The sequence below is a fragment of the Macaca thibetana genome, chromosome 14 (genome assembly GCF_024542745.1).
Source record: "Macaca thibetana thibetana isolate TM-01 chromosome 14, ASM2454274v1, whole genome shotgun sequence".
NCBI classification, from domain to species: Eukaryota; Metazoa; Chordata; class Mammalia; order Primates; family Cercopithecidae; genus Macaca; species Macaca thibetana.
Window position 1 is genome coordinate 40,280,291 of NC_065591.1, and position 25,096 is coordinate 40,305,386.

Consider the following 25,096-nt stretch of genomic DNA (forward strand, 5'->3'; position numbering starts at 1 on the left):
GCTTTTACTGATAATTAATGGAAGGGATGTTGGGCTTCTTACCTATGAATACAAGTAGTAAATAAAATACATTTAAAAAAAACTTAATCTTTGTTACAATGGAGGTACCATAAAAGTAATTGCTACTTGATGAGTGTCCAGGAGATTCTAACAAAAACATGGGAAATAAAAATAGAACTTGGTGAACATTCTTTTGTGACATAGAAGATAGCAAGTAATGACATTTTCTCTGAATTATAAATATGACTTCCTAGACTTACATAAAATAACATTCCCACCAAGAATGTTTTGTTTAAATTTATTTTAATTTTAGAAGTATTAAATAAATTGTATCCTCAGTTCTCTAACAAATGTCTTTGGAAGACATTCATAGATATATGCATGTAATCAAGTTCCATGACTAGCTTTTATTAAAAATTAAATATGTATCAGGAATGATGAGTAAATGAAAACTTAGAAGGTTATTTCAGACCATTCCTAGATACAAACCTGTATACCATTACTAAATATAAAACAATAGAGTCCTCATGAGCTCAATTTTTGTATTTACCAGTTTAAATATATTTTTATAATTCATAATATAAGAATACAAATACTTATGTGCACATATAATATACATTTTTATATAGCAACATGTAAAATATTACACATTTCTACTTAAAATTTTAATTGCCATGGAAATGCCACATATATTCGGGAGTAATTAAACCAGGCATTCAAACTTCCAAGGCCTCAAAGAAAATACAAACAAAATTTCTCAAATGTAATGTTATTTTGCAAAAATGTTTTAGACTGACACCTTTACTTTTATCTTCACAATAATTCTGATCAATGAAGATATAAAATATACATTTGTAGCACTGAAAGAATGTCAACAGGTGGTAAATATTGGAGATAACTAAATGCTTAGCTATTGACAGACAGCAGGTGGAAAAAGAGAACTGTTTAAAATTGATCACCTCTGTATTACCTGAGAAATCTCTTCTAGAAGCAGAGAACTAGAGAGATGGGGCAAGCTTACTTCTTAGAGTCCTCTCTCATTTCTAAACTAAGGATCTTACTCATGTTCAACCTTGGCTGTAAATTAGAATCATCTGAGGTTTTTAAAAAGTCTCCAAAACTAGCCTAAATGCCTGCTAAATTGTATCAGAATTGGGAGTATTGACACCCAGGTGTAAGCATTTTTGAAGCCCATAATCATTTGAAGATGCAGCCTAGGCTCAGAACCTTGGCTTATGATGATTCCAGGTGCATTGTTTTGAGGTTTCTTAAAAACTACTTTGTAACAGATTTTTGGCAGAAAAGAGGAAAAGAAAAATGTGCCTTGACCTATCTAAACTTCCAGACACTAAGAACAATTCAGCTTTCACTTGCATGTCTTTAAGCTCCTAAAGAGAGCTACATCCTGCTGCTCTGGAATGACTTCGGCATTTCCAACAAATTTAAACAAAAATTAATAAATCATCCTTTTCCAATTAAGTAGACCTCACAGTTGTGACCTTCAACGATATAAACTGCAACTAAGGCAGTGAGTTGAAAAGAAAAAGAAAAGAAACGGTAATAGCCTGGGATGCGGTGATATATGGGTTTTCGTAGCACAGTTTTATTGCTGTTTGTCTGCATTGCTTATCTGAATTGCTTTCCATTTCTGGTGTCTTTAAACATTCTCCTTTCTTTATGACATGTACTGTTATGATCCCTGACACTAAATGGATTGTAAGGATTCTGCTATACTTTTATGCTAAAAATTGAAGCTACACTTATTTGAATTAATGTATTCTAACACTTGAAAAATAATACAATGTAAACAGTGTAACTTTATTTAAAGTTAAAGTAACATCCTACTAAAAATTTTCTTCAAGTGTTTTCATGTTATCTTGGCTTTAAGAGATCCTAATACTTATTTCACATATTTATTGACTGCTTTATATATGTCAGGCACCACAACATATGCTAATGTTTTATGTGAATTTTTGTATTTGATCTCCTCGACAACTTTCTCAGGTTGGTGTTGTAATTATCTCCATTTAATAGACATGAAAGATGAGTCTCAGAAAAGTTAAGTAATCTGATCGAGGCATTAAAATTAAAAAGTAGCAGAAAAGAGATTTTTACTTAGTCTGACTAATGAATCCTACCTCTTAAACATTCCATTATGCAAATATAAACACCAAACATATTGCTGTGTATTAATTCATATTTTTTAAACTAAAAGTGGTAGGATTCTTGGTGATATGTTTTCTGTTCTTCCTCCTATATTGATTTTTTTCCAAATTCTATAAAGTATATATTTTATAAAAAATGAATATAATTAAGTATTGTAATAGTTACACAAAATGAGTTTTTTCAGAATGCCATTAATTACACAAGCTTTTTGTTTATTAATTTGCCTTTTCTGAGCACTGCTATGCATCTAGCTCTACCACACAGCAGTAGAAAAAATGTTAGTCACTTTTTTTTGTATATTATTTATAATTCCAATTAATCCTGTCTTAAGTGTTACACAAAGACACACACACACACACACACACACACAGAGGCATGCTATTCACTAGTTCTGTGGGTTAGGAGGATCCCAATTTATAGTGTTTGTCAATTTCTACAGTATAAATACTACGAATTTGAATCTACTAACATGATGTCATTGAACACAAATTGCAAAGAGATATGCAGTAATATACTATTATATAGTATTTCCACTATACAGATCCAAAATATACAATATCCTTAACAGCATAGATTATAGTACTACGTAGTAGCTTTGGTATTTACCACACTGCCATTGGTAGAATTTATTTAATTGTAAGTATATATAACATTTAATAATGACTGTATTAAACAGTTGAATAGTACAAATTCTGTAAATTTAACAGTCAACATTTGCAAGCACGTATGAGCCACCTCCAACAGACCACTGGAGTATTTATCATTCTAAATATACACATGCATGCTCTATTTTTTGCACTAGCAAAATAGGCATAGAAAAATCATGACTCTCAGTTTAAATATACATTAGAGAGTATCTCAGCAAAACAATGGGAATAAATGCACTTTTGTCATAAACATTCCATCTGTTAGCTTACACATAAATCCATACTCATGTTATTTCTTATGCTGAGTATCTTTGCAGCCCTCACCTCTTTTCACTCCATACCGTCTTTTCAGGTAATTTTATTTATTTCCAATATTTAACTCTATTCATTGTGATGATATCTAATCTTATATCTTTATTCAGATGTCTTACCTCACTTCCAGATTTAAATACATAATCATCTACTGGATATGGGCTCTTGGTATTATGACAGAAACTCAAAACACAGCACGTTAAAAACAAATCAGTTTGGTTTCCCTTTTAAACCCCCCTCTTGCCTTTTACATCACAGTGAATGAATGCAAGGACTATTATTCTTGATTTCCTCCCTTCATGCTTTCCATTTAGTCACTAGGTCATGACAATTTTATGACTCAATAACATTTTGAATCCTATTTCCAGTGTCGGCGACATAAAGTAGGTCACCATCCTCTCCTACATAGGTTACAAGATTGTCACATGGTTTGTTTGTTTCTACTTTAGTTGGGGTCATTTCATGCAAAATGCACATTGGATCCCCTGGTTTCTATCTTGGCATTTTATATATTTGAAAGAATATTATTTTCTACATAACAAACATATATTATCATAACAAAGACATAAAAGATACATCATCTCCTGTGTATTTGTATCCAGGTATCTAGAAAACAAAAAAGGAAACGAACAAAAAATAACCTGATCTACTACTAAGAATAAATCCTGCAGTTTTCTTGTTGTCTCTTACAGAAAATTAGGCTACAATCTCCAAAAGTTGAGGGCTGTGTCACTTCAAATGTGCTTGCTGTCTTAGTTACCAGCAGAGTACTGGTACATAGAAGAAAAACAATGTAGTTGAATACGAAGCACTAAACAAACAATAATATATAATTTTCTAAATTCCAAATAAGTAAAATTTCTAAGAAGAATTTATAAGAAAATTTATAAGAAGAAGGGCATATAACAAGTGTCATTTGAAATTTATAAGACAATTTATAAGAAGAAGAAGGGCATACCACAAGTATTTCAAATGAATATTCTAGAAACATCATTCTGGACACTAAATAATGTTAAACAGATAAATGAGCTCAGCACAGTCATCTCTCTGAAGAAGGAAGACATACGCAGACATAACATTCAAGGGATGACCAAGGGCCAAGAGTAGGAAACACTCAGCTGTCAAAGCAAGCACTGAGGAAAGAAAAAATAATTCTAACTGGGAGGGTAAGAAATAATTCACTCCAATTAGAGAGAAACCGGCACCTCGATTTTACAAAGGGCAATGATGAAAGGGTATCTGATGGGCTTGGTTGAAGATTCTCCGCAGAAACTTAAGCTGTAGTTCTAACAGTGAATGTAACAGGTATGCACCATAATAAAAACAATAAATTTAAATGGTGTGGGTACTAAGACATTAATTATTTTTAACCTTTTTCTAATAAACCCTTGCAATTTTGTACTCCTCCCTTCTTGAACCTGTGACTTTTAAAATTCACAATTATATATATATGTATATTATATAATTTTATATATAATCAAATATATATTTATATGTATTATATTTACAATACATAATATAGTATGTATATAATATATACTATAAATATATATTTGATATATAACATACTTTACATATATGTTATATAAAATTATATAGTATATGTAATATATAAAACATATTTTATATTATATATTTTGTATATAATATATATTATATATATATAAATATATAATTATATATTAATTAAATATATTATCTATATTATATTATGTATAATATAATAATATATTAGATATAATATAAAATATATCATACATATCAAATATATATCATAATATATTATATAAAATTATATATAAAATATTTGCATATATATGTACATATATAAATATATAGACACACACACACACATATAAATATTGACTCATTCATGCTCAGGAATAAAAAATTTGGCTGCATTACCCAATCTCCTAGAAGAAAAAACGAGTAACATATTTTGGTCACTATGTTGTCTTTCTATACGTGAGCTGAAAATTGCTTAAAACTGCATACTGGGAAATGTAAGGATTTATATTAGGAAAAAATAAGACCTCTCTAAGTAAAAATCAAATGAAATTAGATGAAGATGGCCAGATATTATGGAAAATTAGAAGAATTATTATTCTGAGTACTCACATCACAATAACACTGAGTTTGGCATTAAGGAAACTGAGGCACCAAGAGGTCCTGTGATAGGATTGTCTTACAACTCTCACCAGGCACTGCATATCACTGTGGCGATTTTTAGCCAATTCTGAAGAACTTGAAACCAGTCAAATATCCTCATTTACGAGTCATCTTTTTGGATATAGAGAATAATTATTCCATGGCTGAAATGTTTGTTTTATTATACACACCTGTATCACATTATATTATTCAAGATTTTAAAAATATTATTTGTGAGGGTACTGCTTAGGGATTAAGTCCCAAGCATACAAAAATTACAATTTTACCACTATTAAAAAGATAAATAATATGAGCAAAACTTAAACAGCATCCAAACTTTTAATGGACATCTTTGTAAAACAGAACATTCTATAGTACATTAAATTAGACTTACTAAATTCTATCTTAAACAATTGACTTTCTTGTTATTTTTTTAAAAATAGGCAATCACCAAACTATGGTCTTCTAAATGATTTTCTATCTTTTTTTCTGTGATAAGCCAAGATAAATAATAAAAATTTATTATTTATTTCAAAGACAAGGCATACATTTATTCATAGAAAACCAGTTATAGCAACAACTAGTAATTTCCTCCACACATTCAGGGTCAAAAACAGTCTAGTTTTAATAATGACTTTTTAAACAGATATATTTTGAGTTGGAAACAAATATAATGTGCCCATAGAATTACAAAGCTGTTTTGTCCAAAGTCATGAGTCTTAATGAGACTGAACCTTTCCTCATCCTTTGGAGGTTTAACACTAAGTGGACTAAGGGTGTGGTTTCCTGACAGATGGGTAAGGCTGTCTGCAGCTGTGCATTTCACCAATGACCAGTTTCAAAGAACTTACCCGGAATGTTTCATGACGAACATTTAAAAACTACATTATCATGTACTTATTTTGCCTGAGTTTTGTTAGGTAAACAAACACTTTGAATCTCTACTTTTCAGTGAAAAGGCAGAACAAAACTAATGAGAAAAATATTGGCTTTGAAATTCTTAGAGGTCCTTCAGTACATATAAAAACACAGACAATAATATAATAAAGTTAAATTATGTTGTTTTGAATAATTTTTAAAAGAGAAACATTAATATTACATAAGGATCTCACACAGATTAAATCTTTGTAGTTCATAAGTTGACTAGTTACAGATAAAAACAGTACGTCAGAAGATTTATTTCATTCTACTTATTTCTGACTCTCCATCCTGAAAGTAGCATTTCCCTAATCGACCCACTTTAATTCAAAAATAGGAAATCTCAGAAATAAGCAGTAAGAGAGTCAGATGTAACACATCATTAGGTATTTGCATTAGTGGTTCTTAAGTTTTTCTGCGCTCAACCCTTGAGATTTGCGTTTAGAAGTCAGGCTGGTATCCATGGCACTCATTTAAATAACAAGTGATGCTCAGACAAGTGATCAGAGAACTAGATCTTTCCAACATAGTGCTCAAAACAAAACTCCTTTCTCCAAAGATGATTTCTGGCTGTCAGGATTTATTTCAGTGTAGGACCTACAAATTTAAGTTTTTGAAGATTGAAACAAAAGCACCATTAAATAGTCTTTGTTTTGTCTAAACTAGGTTGGTGGAGGGAATTTGGAGGAAGATTTGTTCAAATGAGTTGAATTTGGAGGAAGATTTGTTCAAATTTGTTAAATGCACCTTAAAGTCCCCTGGGACTTTGAAAAATTACTGATAACTGGAGTCTAACCGCCCCCCCCAAAAAAAAAATCTAATTTAATAGGTCTGAGGAAAAAAATCCCAGGAGTCAGGCTTTTTAAATGTAAATACACCTAAGCACACTTCAAAAAAATATTTACACTAAGATTCTAATGTGCAGCCAGTGTTGAGAGTTGTGAACTTAAGAAAAAAATAAATACTTTTCTGAAGATACTTATACGCCAGAAGAAAATATTCTCCATATCAAACCTGTTATGTTTATTGCAATGTAATACAAGATATTTTCTTTTAACTTACTCCAACATTATTAGTTATTGTTTTGTATTAAACAGTTAGATGATTCTGCCTAAGAAACAGCTAGGTTCTCTATGAAAGAAAAGTTCCCTTCCAACAGTCTTCTAGTGACTGGAAATTTTACAAGCTGGGTTACTACCTTCCATTTTCCTCCTAATCTTTCAATAGATTTGTTATCATACTTGAATCCACTCTGGTGTTTATATACACCGGACTTAAAAGACAACACATTACTTGCTGTTACTTTACAAAGCACAAATAAAAGGTAGGTACCTTGCTTTTGGCCCCTGCATCTGGAAGCTTAGAGGCAATATTCCTGGGTGGGAGTAACATCTGAGTGGGATTTGACGCAATTAAACTTAAAGGGGGCGGAGGCTGATCACGGAAAACGGATGTCAAGCAGAGCTGCACAGTCTCTTTCATTGCTTTCATCTGTGACTCCTACAAAAAAGAGGCATTAACATATTTACATTTAGCTATGCTCATCGATTATCTGTTTGCGTTCTCCCTTTCCTCTTAGCCTAGACTCCCCACAAAAATATATATCGGTTTTCAAATGTAATTGCCTAATATATAAATTTCATTATGACATACTTTTTTATCCACACTCGGTCTGTTTCTAGGAGCTAATGCATTTCATGACATATTTTGAACACCAAAATACAAAGATATATCTTACTACTTTCTCTTGAACTAACATGATTTCCATCACGATAGTTTGCAGGAAAGGAAATATACTCTAGGTTACTCTGATGTAGAAAATATCATTTTTTGAAAGTTACCATCTTTATTTAACTTTAATTTTAGGTTTGGGGGCACATATGAAGGTTCGTTAAATAGGTAAATGTGTGTCATGAGGGTTTGTTATACAGATTATTTCATCTCCCAGGTCTTCAGCCCAGTACCCAGCAGTTATCCTTTCTACTCCTCTCTACTCTTCTCCTTTCTCCCATCCTCCACCCTCAAGTAGACCCCAGTATCTGTTGTTTTCTTCTTTGTGTTCCTAAGTTTTCATCATTTAGCTCCCTTGTGGGAGTGGTGGGTATTTAGTTTTCTGTACTTGCATTAGCTTTCTAAGGATAATAGCCTCTAGCTCCATCCATGTTCCTGCAAAAGATATGATCTCATTCTTTTTTATGACTGGATACTATTCCATAGTGTATATGTATCACACATTATTTATCCAATCTGTCATTGAAGGGTATTTAGGTTGATTCTATACCTTTGTTATTGTGAATATTGCTGCAATGAACACTCACATGCATGTGTCTTTATGGAAGAAAAATGTTTATTACTCTTGGTGTGTACCCAGTAATGGGACGGCTGGGTCAAATTATTGTTCTGCTTTTAGTTCTTTGAGGAATTGCTATACTGCTTTCCACGATGGATGAACTAATTTACACTCCCACTAACTACATAAGTCTTCCCTTTTCTCTGCAACCTCACAACCATCTGTTATTTTTTAACGTTTTAATAACAGTCATTTTGACTAGTGTGAGATGGTATCTCATTGTGATTTTGATTTGCATTTTTCTAATAATTAGTGATATTGAGCTTTTTTCATATGCTTGTTGGCCACATGTATGTCTTCTTTTGAAAAGTGTCTATTCATGTCCTTCACCTACTTTTTAATGAGGTTGTTTGTTTTTCTCTTATAAATTTAAGTTCCTTATATATGCTAGATATTAGACCTTTGTCAGATGCATAATTTGCAAATATTTCTACCTATTCTATAGGTTGTCTGTTTATTCTGTTGATGAAACGTGCCATCTTTCTTTCTGCATCTACTTTCTATACTTAGAATCATTGCCATAGCAATGTAGATTCTTACGTTTCTCAGATTAGCCTATACCTCTACTTGATTTCCCCACATAATGGAAAAAACAAATTTGTCTCTGATAAAACTCTCAATTCCTATGGGCCTTGTTAGATAATAGTGTCAGGGGCGTTTGAACCAGAGCAACTCCATTTTGAATAGGGGCTGGGCTTAGACCTACTGGGCTGCATTCCCGGATTAGGCATTAAAAGTCACAGGGTGAGACAGGAGGTCAACACAAAATACAGGTGATAAAGACCTTGCTGATAAAACAGATTACAGTCAAGAATCCAGCCAAAACCCCCAAAACCAAGAAGGCAATGAGGGTGACCACTGCTCATCCTCACTGCTCATTATATACTAATTATAATGCATTAGCATGCTAAAAGACACCCCCACCTGAACCATGACATTTTACAAATGCCATGACAAGGTCACAAAGTTACCCTAAATGGCCTAAAAATCGAAGAAACCCTCAGGTCCGAATTGCCCACCACTTACCTAATGCCTATTAAGTTCCTTTAACTTAACAGAGCCTATTACTCATACTCAGGTTTGGCTTGACTCAGTTCCATGAGCAAAACCCAGAGGATGATTTTATACCACGATGGCATTACATTTTTATTTATACTGTTAGGTGTCATTTGTTTTAAACTGCAGGCTACTGTTCACTTTGAAGTTTGCTAAAACAAGCTGTCACCTAATGAAATCTGATATAAACCATGTACAGCCAGTCTTGTTTTTGCTGTCTTTCCACTCCCTGCAGCACACCACTTTTCCCACTTGTTTCAAAATGTGATAGTAAAATGCAAGTTCCTTAACTAAAATGCCCTGTTTATCACAATATCCTTTGTATATAGACCCTCAAGCATCCCAAACTCATTTCCATATTACAGCCTTTACAAATGCTGCTTCCTCTGCTTGCAGAACCCTTCTTCCAAATACCCATATAGAAACTACCACTTAAACTATATGTATGAGCTCACACACTATTTTCATGGAAACAGCCCCTGTCACCCTTTCCAGGAATGCGTCTTTCTTAAAATTGTTATTATATTTTCTAATTTTATATCTTATTGAATCCTTACCATCATTTCAAATTATCTTGTTGTTTATATGTTTAATGTTCACTTTTAACAAACTTTTTTGAAGGCTTATATCCTTTTTGTGGCATCATCACTTTCTAACACAACACATGTTTTTATATAAAAAATTAAACAAACCCTCCAGAGAATATAGGTTAGTGCTCTGTTACAAGAGAAAATAATGAAATATTTCTCATTTTATCTTGTATATTAGAAAATAAACTTATTTCATATATTAAAAAATACTACCACTTACACTGTATAATATGAAAAGTTTATAAGAAATCATTTCTCATATGTGATCCTAAGATGGTGGAAGATTTAAGAGACAGTTTTTTTTTTTTTGGAGGGGGATGTGTGTTAGTACTTTTCTCAGAAGAAAATGCATTTTGTCTGGGGACAAGAAGATATACATTGCAAAGACAACTGTGCCCCTAATATCTAATCTCTACCCAAATGAAACTTTACAAGATATTTTTCATGTTACCTTAATTCTTTTGCATACAGACACCAAGTCCTCAACTGCAGGCTTTGGAAAGACCATGAGAGGCTGTGAGGCCAAACGTTTTCTCCCTAACTTTATTTCTGCCATGAAATCAGCTCAGAGAGCCTGGGAAAGTCATTCAATATTTTGGGACCTCTGCTCCAGTGATATTCAGGTCCCGTGTATGTAGGATGAGTAGAACGCTTATTCATTTAGGTCAGGTCTTTATTTTTAATTAAGAAGTATTTGTTATATTCCTGTGATGTGCCAGACACTGTGTGGTGGCAAAAAGATTTCTCATTCTGTTATTACTCAGTCATTGGAGTCTATGCAGGTCACCTATTTTACCTATGTCATCTGTAATATGGATGTAATAATGTATGCTTTCCTGGGTGAAATTTTGTATGGGACAGAAACTATACAAATACTTTTAATGTAAAAGTTTGAGAGATTTTCTTAGCATAAGGCTTCTTTTATATTCCAGTAGCTGAGGCCAACCATATATAATTCATAAGATATTGCCAAATAAATAATTGATTGGAAACTCAAGGTTGATTCTTAGCTCTTGATAATATTATTGTTTATACTGAGATACTAAACTGAGACTTCTTTCATTAAATATGTCATATGAATCAAGTTGAAGTGTTAAGAGTTTTTCATAATATGTATGAAGTACTTAAGATTATTTGAATTCCAGATATTATGTTCTTGGGAACTAGATACTCTAAGAGTATTTTAAAAACCTCATATAAAGATGATGGAGAGAGGTGAAAATCCATTTCATTAACTGTAGTTTTTATCCCTTTTGAAGTCAGCTAGCATTTCTATCTGACTTTATGGCTACAGTTTATGAGCCTCATATGTATCTTACATGTGATTTGTTAAAATCAGCCTCCAGTAATATAAAAGGCATTTACATTTACCAAAAGGTGTGACAAGATCTCAAGGTTAAAGAGGGAATTTTTATCACAGAGAAGTCATCTGTGATCTCACTCAGTAACAATAATAACTTCTAAGTTTACTTACTGAATGTTTTCCAGGCATTGTACCTAGTACTGTAATTTTTGACTATGTGTAATTTTCTCATCACCATTATAAATACAGTTTATTGTTATTCCCAGTGAGACATGAAGATTTTTGAGGAATTTGAACATGACCATTCAGTCAAAGAGTCATGATTTGAACACAAGTAAACTATCTCTGGAGACCATTATTTAACCACTGCAACATCAGGCTCTCATCCTGAAATTTAGGGACATAATGACAGGGGTTAGGAGGTGGAATTGGGAGGAGAAGAGCATCGAATGGGTAAGAATATGTACAACTAAAGATGGAGGAACAACTCTACAATAACCCCGAGCTCTGTGACTCAGGCCAAATTCTAGTTGCAAAATAAAGTGTTTTGTGACTATACCATGCCCTATGACCCACAGGTACTTACAGAATACATATGTATTCTCTGTGCTTCTGTTGCCTCATGTCCTAGCATACAATTATTTCCTAATTGTTAGTGCTAAACAAAATTGTGAGAGATATGGGACCCAAGACCTTGTCTCATATATTTTCTATTTTCCATTGTACCTAGCATAGGATGGCCACAACAAAAAAGGCACTTCAAAACTACTTAGTCATTGATTGACTAAAAGGATTATGTGAAGTCAAATGGGAAAACATCTAATATCATGAAGACTATTCCAAGAGTCAGAGAGGGTAACAACTCAGAGAAGACCAGCCTGCTTCAGAATCATGGGAATCTAATGATCTTCTAGGATTTAAACCATATTGCAGCGATTGTGCATCCATTTATGTATATTTGTTAATATTATGTTTTAATTACTATTTCCAAATTTGAGTATAGAAAATATATAAAAATAGGTGCATTAATTATCCTACAGTAAACAGTTAAATTACTTCCATTTATTATTAATATAAACATTGCTGTACTCAGTGTTATTGTTCATGTTTCCAAGCAAATATAGATAAATACAAATGATAAGATATACACATTCAAAAACTGGTTATAACAATTTGATGCCAATAATTAGTTCCTTTTGCTTCATAACTCATCACCCAGAGTTAATATATAGTGCCTTAGTTGATGTTTTAAAGCATGTTTATTCATGGTATTATGGAATAAACATACTAGTGAGGTGAAAAATGGAGCCGTGAACTCACAAAGACTGAACCATCAGTCAATTTACTGTAGCAGCAAAACAAATAAATAATTGGATTCCAAAGAAGATATCAAACCTTCCTGAATTCTGTAACTATCTTATATACACAGCATCTGGAATCACATTAATAAATCAAGAAAAGCAATGGACATACTTTAACTTTTTTTTTTTTTTTTTTTTTTGCTAAAACTAAAGTTTTAATGGTTCATGAATGTAGACTTACCCTGTCAAGAGCTGCTTTCTCCAGTTCATTTTTGGCTACAGCTAATTTTTGTTCCAGATCAGTAAGCTGCTGCGCCTGTAAAATAAGAGATAAACCTTCTAGATAAATTCTGCAATTTCCCTATGTATTTTAGGCATCTGTCATATATCACCAAAAAATTGTAAAAAGAGAGAAGAGAGAAAAAAAAACAGTGTCCTATAAGATTCATTTAGAATTCAGGTTAAAAATACTATATATCATGATAATTTGATGTGAAGAATATGCAGAAAATAGTAGTTCTGGATGAATATGCACTAAACGCTTCACTAGACCAAAACATCTAGTTTCAAGGACCCAATTCAAGTCTCTAGGAATACTTGTGATTTAAATCCATCACTTATATTTCTAGTTAGTATAGACTGAATTTTATCCCCCCAAAATGTATATGTTGAAGCCTCAACCCCTTATTCTCACTGTATTTGGAGACAGAGCACTCTGGGGTTAATTTAAATTAAATGAAGTCACAAGAGTGAGGCCCTTGTTCCATAGGACACATGTTAATGTAAACAGAGGGAAAAAAACAACAGAGATACTTCTTTGCGCTCACAGGTATGGGCCAAGTGAAGACACACAGAGAAGGCACAGTCTACAAGCCAGGAAGAGCCTTCGTCAGAAATTAAACATATGGACACCTCGCTCTGGGACTTCTAGCATGCAGAACTGTGAGATAATAGATTTTTATTGTTTAAGACACTTAGTCAATGGTATTTTATTATGGCAGCCCAAGTAGACAAATGTGCTAGTATGTACTCTAGTTTTATTATTATTTTTTGTTTTTTAATCCCATACACTACTCTATCCTACCATATCTCTATACCATTACAAGTGTCATTATTGTGCTATTAGAAGAGAAAAGCAGTACCCTCAGATTTGAAAGTTATATATTCAAATCTTGCCTCTACCATTTCCCAGCTATGTGATCTTTGGCAAAGCCCTTGACTTTTCTAAACTGGAAATGGCAATACTTATTCTACACCACACTAGCCAGGCTCAAATTAGGAATATGAAGAATTGGAAGTTCCATTATCTGCATACATATAGCATTTGCACCGCCTTGCTTTATTCCATTATTGTTCCATTTACCCATTCATCCTTTGATTAATCTCTGTGTTCTCCACTATTTCAGGCTTGGTGCTGGGCCATGAGAATTGCTGAGATTAGTTAAAACAACAACCACAACCACAACAACAACAGCCATAACAAATATTTTCTCTAAATAACCTACAAACTTATATTTTTAAATTGTTTACATCTTACAGTTGATTGTGGTATCTGTTGAGAGCAAGAAAAATAAAATGCATTTAATTTTCTATATGAAAGCTGCCATTTTATTAGGTATCAAAATTCATTCAATAATTGTGTAATTCAGCAAATATTACATATGTTTTAATATAAATCAAAAACTATTCTCTGAACTAATTGTAGAATGAAGAAAAAGAAACCCTTGTCTTTAAAAAGACACAGAATATACATATATAAAATCAGATAGTGAGAGTTGCTACAAAGAAAATGAAGCTAAAAAAAGGAATAGAGTGAGAGGTTACGTTAATCAACATATTAATATTGTAAATAGTTACAATAAACCCAGCTTACAGTCAAACTGCTGGCAGATCCCTAGAATAATACTTCAGTCCAGCCAAGATCACTGGCCCCAGGAAACTCACATATGAACATTTTCCCTATGTATTCGTTGATTTAAAAATAATATGTTTTACCATAACAATGCACTACATTATTTTCTCCTTCTCAATCTTTCTTGATATACTGGCCTTATTTTACCTCAAAAGTGCTAAGTTTATCTATATTGCAAGGTCTTAAAAATTCCTAGCATGATTTTCTTCTTCTCATCATTTAGATATCTGCTAAAATTTATTTAATCGTAACAGTATTCCTGACAACTCATATCTATACGGGTTAATTAGCTACTATTGTGAAACAGAAACCCAAACTCAGAGGCTCAAAGAAATAAGAATTTATAAATTTTATATTTAAATCACATGTATTTCATTGTATTGGTAGAAACATTATCTGTCATAAATACATAGAACTACTTATGTAAAATTCCCTTTTTTAATGTGTGTAAGAAAATGCTAGTTCCAGCATCATGACAGAATCAAATTCACATATAACAATATTAATCTTAAAGGTAAATGGACTAAATGCCCCAATTAAAAGAAACAGAATGCCAAGGTTGATAGAGTCAAGACCCGTCTGTATGCTATCTTCAAGAGATCCATCTCATGTGCAAAGACACACATAGGTTCAAAATAAAGGGATGGAGGAAAATTTACCAAGCAAATGAAAAACACAAAAAAGCAGAGGTCACAATCCTAGTTTCTGACAAAATAGACATTAAATCAACAAAGATCAAAAAAGATAAAGGGCGGCATTACATAATGGTAAAGGGTTCAATTCAACAAGAAGAGCTAACTATTCTAAATATATATGCACCCAATACAGGAGGACCCAGATTCTTAAAGTAAGTCCTTAGAGACCTACAAAGAGACTTATACTCCCACACGATAATAGTGAGAGATGTTAAGACCCCATGGACAATATTAGCCAAACAAAGATAATTAGGAACTTAACTCAACTTTAGATCAAGCAGACCTGATAGATATCTACAGAACTCTCCATCAAAAAACAACGTAAGATACATTCTTCTCATTGCTGCATGGCTTTCACTCTAAAATTGATCACATAATTGGAAGTAAAACACTCCTCGGTAAATGCAAAGGAACTAAAATCATAACAAACAGTCTCCCAGATTGAAGACTAAGAAATTCATTCAAAACCACAAAAGTACATGGAAATTGAACAACCTGCTGCTGAATGACTTCTGGCTGAATAATAAAATTAAGACAAAAATGAAGAAGTTATTTAAAACTAATGAGAACAAAGAGACAACATACCAAAATCTCTGGGATGCAGCTAAAACAGTGTTAAGAAGGAAATTTATAGCACCAAAAACCCACATCAAAAAACTAAAAGAATCTCAAATTAACAACCTAACAACACAACTTAAAGAACTAGAGAATCAAGAGCAAACCCCAAATCTAGCAAAAGGCAAGAAATAACCATATCAGAGCTGAACACAAAATAACCTACAAAAAATCAATGAACACAGGAGCTGTTTTTCTGAAAAAAACTAATAAATATACAGAATGCTAGCTAGACTAATAAAGAGGAAAAGAGAGAAGACACAAATAGACACAATCAGAAATGATCATGGAGATATCGCCATTGACCATCACAGGAATACAAAAAAAAAAAAAAAAAAAAAAAATCAGAGAATACTATAAACACTTCTATACACATAAACTAGAAAATCTAGAAGAAATGAGTAAGTTCTTGGGAACAAACAGCCTCCCAAGACTGAACCAGGAAGAAACTGAATCCATAAATAGTCCAATAATGTGTTCTAAAATTGAAGCAGTAATAAATAGCCTACCAACCAGAAAAGCCCAGGATCAAACAGACTTACAGCTGAAATATACCAGAGGTACAAAGAAGAGCTGGGACCATTTTTACTAAAACTATTACAAACAGTTGAAAAGTAAGGACTCCTCCCCAATGCATTTTATGAGGTCAGCATCATTCTGACACCAAAACCTGGCAGACATACAACAACAACAAAAAGAAAACTTTAGGCAAATATCCTTGATGAACATCATTGCAAAAACCCTCAATAAAATGCTGGCAGACCGAATCCAGAAGCACATCAAAAAGTTTATCCACCACAATCAAGTTGGATTTACACCCAGAATGCAAGTCTGGTTCAACATACGCAAATCAATAAATGTTATTCATCACATAAACAGAACTAAAGAAAAAAATCCACATGATTATCTCAATAGGCACAGAAAAGGCCTTTGATATAATTCAGCATCCCTTCATGTTCAACACTCTCATTAAACTAGGTATTGAGGGAACATACTTAAAAATAATAAGGACAATGCTGTTGTCTTTCGCTTTAGAGAGACAGCAGAACAAAGATGGTAGGAGATGAACTTTGGAGCTCACACTGAAACTGGAGTACTAGTTTTTACCCCTTACTAATTTTCAACACTTAAATATTTAATATTCCCATGTTTCAGTTTCCTCTTCTTTAAAGATGAATAATAGTACTTAACATATAGGCTTATTGGGGGAATTAAATTAGTCAATATCTTTAAAATATTTATAGTAGTACCAGGTCAATAGTAATACATGACTATATGATAATATAGTCTATATTACCTGCCATAAATTCATCATAAAGGTAATAAAAATAACAATTCAGGAAACTTGTATCAGGGCAGAAAGAAGAAATTCCAAGAAAAATAGCAAATTTGCATTTGAAAGTTTTATTGCCATTCATGCCCAGGTTTTTTTGTTTGTTTTTTTAAGGAGTCTCACTTTGCTGTCACTCAGGCTGGAGTGCAGTGGCATGATCTTGGCTCACTGCAACCTCTGCCACCTGGGTTCAAGTGATTCTCGTGCCTCAGCCTCCCAAGTAGTTGGGATTACAGGTGCATGCCACCATACCCAGCTAATTTTTGTATTGTTTTAGTAAAAATAGAGTCTTGCCATTGTGATCAGGCTAGTCTCGATCTTGTGACCTCAGACGATCTGCCTGCCTCAGCCTCCCAAAGTGCTGGAATTACAAGCATAAGCCACCACACCCGGCCATGCCCAGGGTTTTAATAATTTACCTTTTCTAGGAAGTCATTCAACCTGGTAAAAATCCAGCCAAGAGATGTTAGGAAACCAGAGTTGAAAAAAAAAGGGTAAGAAAAAGTAATAAAAGGACTTGCAGATATCATCCCATATTGTAATACTTTGATCCTAGTTTGGAAAGGATACTGGATTAAATCATACAGAGTAGTCATAATTTTTTTTCATAATTTTTAAAAAATATTTCAACTCTTATTTTAGATACAGAGAGTACATGTGAAGATTTGTTATATGGGGCTATTGCATGATGCTGAGGTTTGCAATATAGATACCATCATGCCAATAGTGACTATAGTACCCAGTATATAGTTTTTCAACCCAACACCCTCCTTCCACCCTCTAGTACGGTGGTCCCCAGCCCCTATGCCACAGACTGGTACTGCTCTGTGGTTTGTTAGGAACTGGGCAGCACAGCAGGAGGTAAGCAGCTGGCAAGTGGGCAAAGCGGAACTCTACCTCCTGTCAGGTCAGCAGCAGCATTAGATTTTCATAGGGGCATGAACCCTATTGTGAACTGTGCATGCAAGGGATCTCAGCTGTGTGCTCTTTATGAGAATCTAATGACAAATGTAATGCACTTGAATAATCATGAAACCACTCTCTGGGCCCATCTCAGGTACGTGGAAAAATGGTCTTCCATGATACTGGTCACTGGTATCACACAGGTTGAGGATAATTGCTCTAGTAGACGACAGTGTCCACTGTTTCCATATTTATGTCTATGTGTATTCCATGCTTATCTCTTTCTTATAAGTGAGAACATGTAGTATTTAGTTTTATGTTCCTGTATTAATGTGCTCAGGATTATGGCCTCCATTTTCATCCATGTTGCTGCAAAGGACATAATTTCATTCTTTTTATGGCTGCCTATTATTCCGTGGTGTATATGTACCACATTCTTAATGTAAATTCTTAATATACTTTTTAACAATTATGAAAATGTAGAACCTCAAGTTTTTATAGACCATAAAAAGCTGGAGCTTGGTTTTGTTTCTGGCTCAGTTACACTAAGTGTAGTGCTCCAAGGGAGTGTTACTTGTTATTTTTTCTCAGAATGGACCTTAAGTAGGGCTAGATTCTAAAGGATAGCACCAGTAATGTGTTCGGTGCATAAACTCTGTTTTCTTCTAGGAAACATTAAGGTATAACTGTGTTGGATGAAGCAGAAAAGAAAAGGGATTTGATGCTAGATGATTACATTTTATCTGAAATTTCAGTGAATCATTTTATAAAATTTTGGCAACTAGCTAAATTTGCGAAGTTCTAACTCATCAGTCATACATAAGATTTGTAATTCAAAAATTCTGAAATAACTTTTTATTGATAAAATTTTTAAACATTATTCCTTCACCCCTTTCCCTGCAGGTAAAATTATCCAGTTGTCTTTATTTTTTCTGATAAATCTCACTGAGGTTTATAGAATATAAAACTATACCTTGCTCTCCTCTAAAAAGGATGTGAGACAATTTCACATTAAAAGTAATAAAATCTTAAAGACAAGTAAATCATATCAGGTTTATGGAAAAAAATATATGATAATATGCTGCATGAATGTGATGCAAAGGTAGGGTAGGGGATGCAACAGCAGAAAAAAGCACTGATAGTGGAGCCATAAAACTTCTATCTGTCTTGGCTGAGTTTTGGCTGAGCTGAAAATTTTGTTCCCAGACTTCTGGCAGCCACTTGTAAAAAGTAATGCTCTTGGCTCCAAAATTCTCATTATCAAAGATAGTAAACCTACCAGAGACACAGAAGATTCAGAAGTTTTCCGAGTAGTAGGTTCTAAAATAAACTTCTAACAGACTTTATAATGCAACTCAGCACACCATTTTTAAGGCGCTAAGAACATAAAGTACAAATGCATGGTTCATCTTAATTCCTAAGATAATTCCTAGAATTCCTCAAGAAAGAGAAAGTGTGTGTGTGTGTGTGTGTGTGTGTGTGTGTGTGTGTTCCCACAAAAACACAGAAAACCAGATGAACAAGTCATAAGATGAACTTGCCTCCTAAGACGTGAGTAATAACTCCACTCTTTCTCATCCATTCTGCCTCACATTCTTTTGCAGCCATACATGCCAGGTGAGATCTCAGTGCTCAGTTGCAAAGATGGAGATGTAATTTCTTAAAGCAATCACTCTATCTCAATTCTTAACTTTCCAGTTAAATAATTGAAATTATATTTAGGCACTTAAATGACTTTATGCAGAAACTAGAATATATTTACTGATGTTTTCTGGAATAAAAATTGTCTCTTTTCTTCATCTAAGGGAAGATACAGTATATTATTTCTCTTTGCAGAGTAATATGAAGATGTTTAGGCCTAAACTCAAATATACATTATTGCTAGAATAAAAGAGAACAGCAGGAGGCTATACTGTCCTATAGAATAAAATAAAACAAAAAAATAAGAAATACATATAGAGCAGGCTTTGGTGACATGAAAAACTCATTCAAACTGTGCCTGAAATAAGTGAACCTTGCATTTTCAGTTAATGTAAAGAAATTTTTTTTCTTAAATTCGAGTTAGATATTTATATTTCCTGATATTTAAAGAAAGATTAGGCTATTATCCTTAGCAAACTAAAACAAGAACAGAAAACCAAATACTGCATGTTCTCACTTATAAGTGGGAGCTAAATGATAAGAACTTAGGAACACAAAGAAGGAAACAACAGACACTAGAGTCTACTTGAGTGGGGAGGAGGAGTAGAAAGGAGGGAAAGGAGCAGAAAAGATAACTAGTGGGTACTGGGATTAATACCTGGGTGAGAAAATAATATGTGCAACAAACACCCAGGACAACAAGGGTTTACCCATGAAACATACATTCACATGTACTCTCAAACCTAAAATATAACTTTAAAAAAAGGATTCAAATTATCTGCCTCTAGACATGACAGAGATGACAGGTGATCAATATTGGACTAGCTCTCCTCCTATAAACAACTATGAACAATTGTGCCAGGCAATGAACCTTGAAATATAGGAAACTGACTAGGTAAGACCCATGACTGCATCAGCTTTCTGCCTGATGACAATTTCTTAACCAAAGTGCAAAGAGCAATGGCCCAAGAAGATCACTGTAATTGTACTGAGCTATTGAGGTGGAAAGCAGAGTTTAGAACAGATCAAATGGCTACAACATGTGGTACAGGGCATCAGAGAAGTATGAAGTGAGCAGGGGTGGGGCTCCCAAAAATCAGCTTGGGTAATGGAGGAGTGTTCCTGGACATCCTTGGCTGAGAGTTGGTCTACACATACCAGGGTAATAAATTATACAAAGGCAATAATAGAACAAATTCTACACGGCTGAGAGGAGAGGAGAAAAACTCAAGGTTAAGCACTGTAGAAGGATAAGAGCTCCAAAGACACCCATAAACTCTTAACACCACAGGCAATCAAAACAGCCATCTTTAGATTAATAGCTAAACACTAAAGAGTTGTTGGCAAACTACAGCCCACAGTCAAAATCTTGCTTACTGACTGATTTTGTATATAAGTTTTATTAAAACACAACCACCTTTATTTGTTTAACTATTGTCTAGTTGTTTTTGTGCTACAATGGTGGAATTCAGTAGTTAACCATATGGCCTGTCCAGACTAAAATATTTACTGTTCAGACTAAAATATTTACTGTGTGTTCACCTACAGCAAATGTTTTTTGATCCCTGCCCTAGAATAAGGCTTATTTCAAACATACCTTAAAAAAATGTAAATCAAACCTGGACAGGATTTTGGAGGGGTGGGGACACATCTTTGGAGGTTTAGCTCAATTAAATTAGAGGAGCTTGGGTACTACCTTGCACTTTTTAAGTACTGGCACTAGGCAAAGTATAAAACAAACCCTACATGAATCAAGTTGATTACCAGTACTTTAACAGCATTCTAGAAAAAAAAATTGAAAATATTCACAAGATAAAATCCAGAGTCTCTATAATATATCAACCAAAATCTCCATCGTAACATAAAATCTCACTAGTTATTAATATAATATATATATATATGTTCCAAAGTCACACACAAGAGTAAGGAATTATAACCAATATCTAGATAGTCTATATGTTGAATATAGCAGAAAGACACTTTAAGGCAGCTATTAAAAATAGGATTAAGAACTTATAGCTAATATGTTCTTGATAAAAGAGGAAATCTTAACATAAAAGTTGCATACCATTATTTTAAAAAGCAAATGAAAATTCTAAAAAGAAAAATGAATTGGATGCACATTAAAAAATGAAGATGACAGAAAAAGAGTCAGTAAATATGACGTGATATTAATAGAAACGATTCATTCTGGAGAATGGTGAAGAGAAAAAAGCTTGAAGAAAGATGAACAGGGTCTCAAAAATGCTCAGAATAATATTAAACACTTTAATATATGTATATTGGAATACTAGAAAGAAAAGAGTGTGAAAAAAGAGAAAAAATGAATTTCGAATTGTTAGGAAAAAATTTAACGAAGAATGTGAAAAACATTTGTGTTGAAAATTACAAAACATTACTAAGACTAATAACAAAAATTTTAAATAATCAGAAAGATGTCCAATGATTATGAATTAAAATATTGTTTGCAATTGAATGAGATATTTACTATTCTTATGATGTCTGGTCTCCCTAAATTAATATACAGATAAAATACAAACAGACTGTAATTCCCACAGGATAATTTTTGGTAAATTTGCCAAGCTATTTCTGAAATGTGTATCCAAAATCTTTAGAAAAGCACTAGCTGTAGGACTAACACTATTTGATTTTAAGACTAACTCTAAAGCTACATTAATGGCAGTGTGTCATTGGTATAAGCATAGACATATATGACAACGGATCAGGACAGAATCTGGAAATTGACCCAAATATATGGTCAGTTGAAAACATACATAGTTATTTGATTGTTGAGAAAGTCAAAGTATAATTCAATGTATAAAAATACTAAATTTAATAAATAGTGAGAAAGCAATTGGAGATTTTATCATATATATAAATATATATGTTATACATACTTTATACATGCTTGCACATTATATATGTATACATCCATTATATCCACTATATAATATAAATATATATTTTTACATTATATAATGGATATATCCAATTGATATAAGGAATATATTATATTCACTATGTATATACAACATATAGTATAAAATATATATTTTGCACATGCACACACATTGTATATGTATATATGTATATATGTATATTATATATATCTTATATATAATATATAATCTATTATATATAAACATAATGTGTGTGTGCATGTGTAAAATCAACCCTGATCTTTTCCTCACACTATTCACAAACAAAAATGAGAAATGAATTATAGACCTAAGTGTAAAAGCTCAAACACAAATCCTCTAGAAGAAAATCGCTGTGACTTTGAGATAGATAAATATTTCTTAAACAGACAAAAAAGCCCAAACATTAGAAAAATATAAATATAATTTATTATATATAAAATGTTGTTCTTCAACAGACACTTCAGAGAGAATGAAAAGCCAAGTCATAAACAAGAGAAAATATGTATCAGTGAAAGAACTAGAATCCAAAATATACAAATGAAACTTACAGTTCAACAATAAGAAGACAACCATTAAAAAAGTTAAATAGACTTAGGTAGTAAATAAATTAAAAATACAAACAACCACATTTTTAAAAAATTGGTCAAATAATTGAATAAATGAAAAGTGGTTTTTCATACATAAAATGGCTATATTCAAAATACAAAAATGCTCATGAAAATATGTTCAACGTAATTACTTATCAGATAAAGCAAGTAAAACAATAATAAAACACCACTTCCACTAGAAGACCTAAATGTACTATCTTGATTTATCTTTAAGAATATCTAAAAATTACTCCAGGAGAGATTAATGATCCATGAGTCACAGTTACTGCATGATCTTTGCGACTTACTGTTTGATCTCAAATTCCCTGTGTGCAAAGTAAGAATTTTTGAGTAGATGATTTTTAAATGCTCTATCTAAAGGAATTTATAACTCCTCGGATGTTTTCTATAGTAATAGACACATCCAGTTAATGTACCAGAGTAGACACAATAACATGTGATTTTATTTCCTAATATTTATGTTTTAAATGAGCCATTTAATATTCTACATGCATTTAATATCGTTCCTTCTTTAAACTCTCTTGTTAAACTTCTCTTCAAAACAGTAGGTGTTAATTTAAAAAATTATATGTAAAATTATACTAGTTTATTAATCATTTTAATGACTAGACACTTTTTAAATTTTATTAACCTATAACTTTTCTTCAAAATTGCTTTCAAAGCTTATAATCTCATGTTTTATATTTCATCCAAAGAATGTTTTAAAAACAAATAATTTATTCAGCCTTTTTGTGAATTATTAAAGCACAAACATATTGATTTCAATGGCTATCGAATTTTGTTGATATCCTTTCTTTGAAGACAGAGATATTCCAGAGATGCTTTGATTATGAATCAAGAGATTCGTTGGCAGAGAGAGTTTTCTGTGGAGAAAACTGAAGAAATGGAGCTTTCAGCAGAAAACTATCTCTTTAAAATTTACTTTTAGGCCAGGTGAATTTCACCAAACATTTAGTATGCAATTCATAAACTTGAATTACATGTCTAGAATTCATAACAAAGAAAAATGGTGAAAATTATGCCAACAGAAAGGAAGAATGACAATTTTCACACGTCCACTCTTTATGATTAGAAATTAGATGATTGTTCTTTGAGAATTATTTTGTTTAGACGTCTTCCTATACAGACTTTTGTTCCTTATATTAGTCTTGGGAATCTTAATGGGACTTCTCAGCTACTTTACTGATAATCTACATAGCTTTTAAATCTTAATGAATAGGTTCTAGACTCTGAACTACACATCTAGAAATGTACTTTCTGAAAATGTCTGAAACTTTTACTTACTCCATAATTAAAAATATGTTTGTCTTCATGAAAATGGATATCAGGCATTTCCTTTTATACTTTGCATTGATAACAAGAAATTTCTGTGATATATTTGAACCTGGATTGACTATCTAGGTAAAGAAATACAGTGGGGGAAAAAAAAAAGATGCTTTGAGATATAATCTAGAAGCATCTAATATTTCTTTACTATAGAATTTATTGACTTCACGAGGACAAAATTCTATCGAAAGTTACCATTAATCCATTTTGCCTTTGTCTACTTCAAGTGTTCTAGGAGGTAGTAATTGCTTGGAGGAATAGCCTCATAGTATAATATACCCTGTAGTTTGAAAGAGATTTGGAAGAAATGAAGATTATCTGATTGTTCCTTACTTAGGCAGATATTATCAG

General features: G+C 32.6%; 1 protein-coding gene across 2 annotated transcripts in view; it reads right to left on the reverse strand.

Moving 5' to 3' along the window:
• LUZP2 (leucine zipper protein 2) overlaps positions 1-25,096 on the reverse strand; it is a 580,450-nt gene that overhangs the window by 84,982 nt on the left and 470,372 nt on the right. For both annotated transcript variants that reach the window (XM_050755404.1, XM_050755405.1), the window contains exons 8-9: positions 13,033-13,107; positions 7,524-7,691 (exon numbers count right to left, since the gene is read on the reverse strand). In XM_050755404.1, the coding sequence (XP_050611361.1) occupies positions 7,524-7,691; positions 13,033-13,107 (243 nt within the window). The remainder of the gene's footprint in view (positions 1-7,523; positions 7,692-13,032; positions 13,108-25,096) is intronic.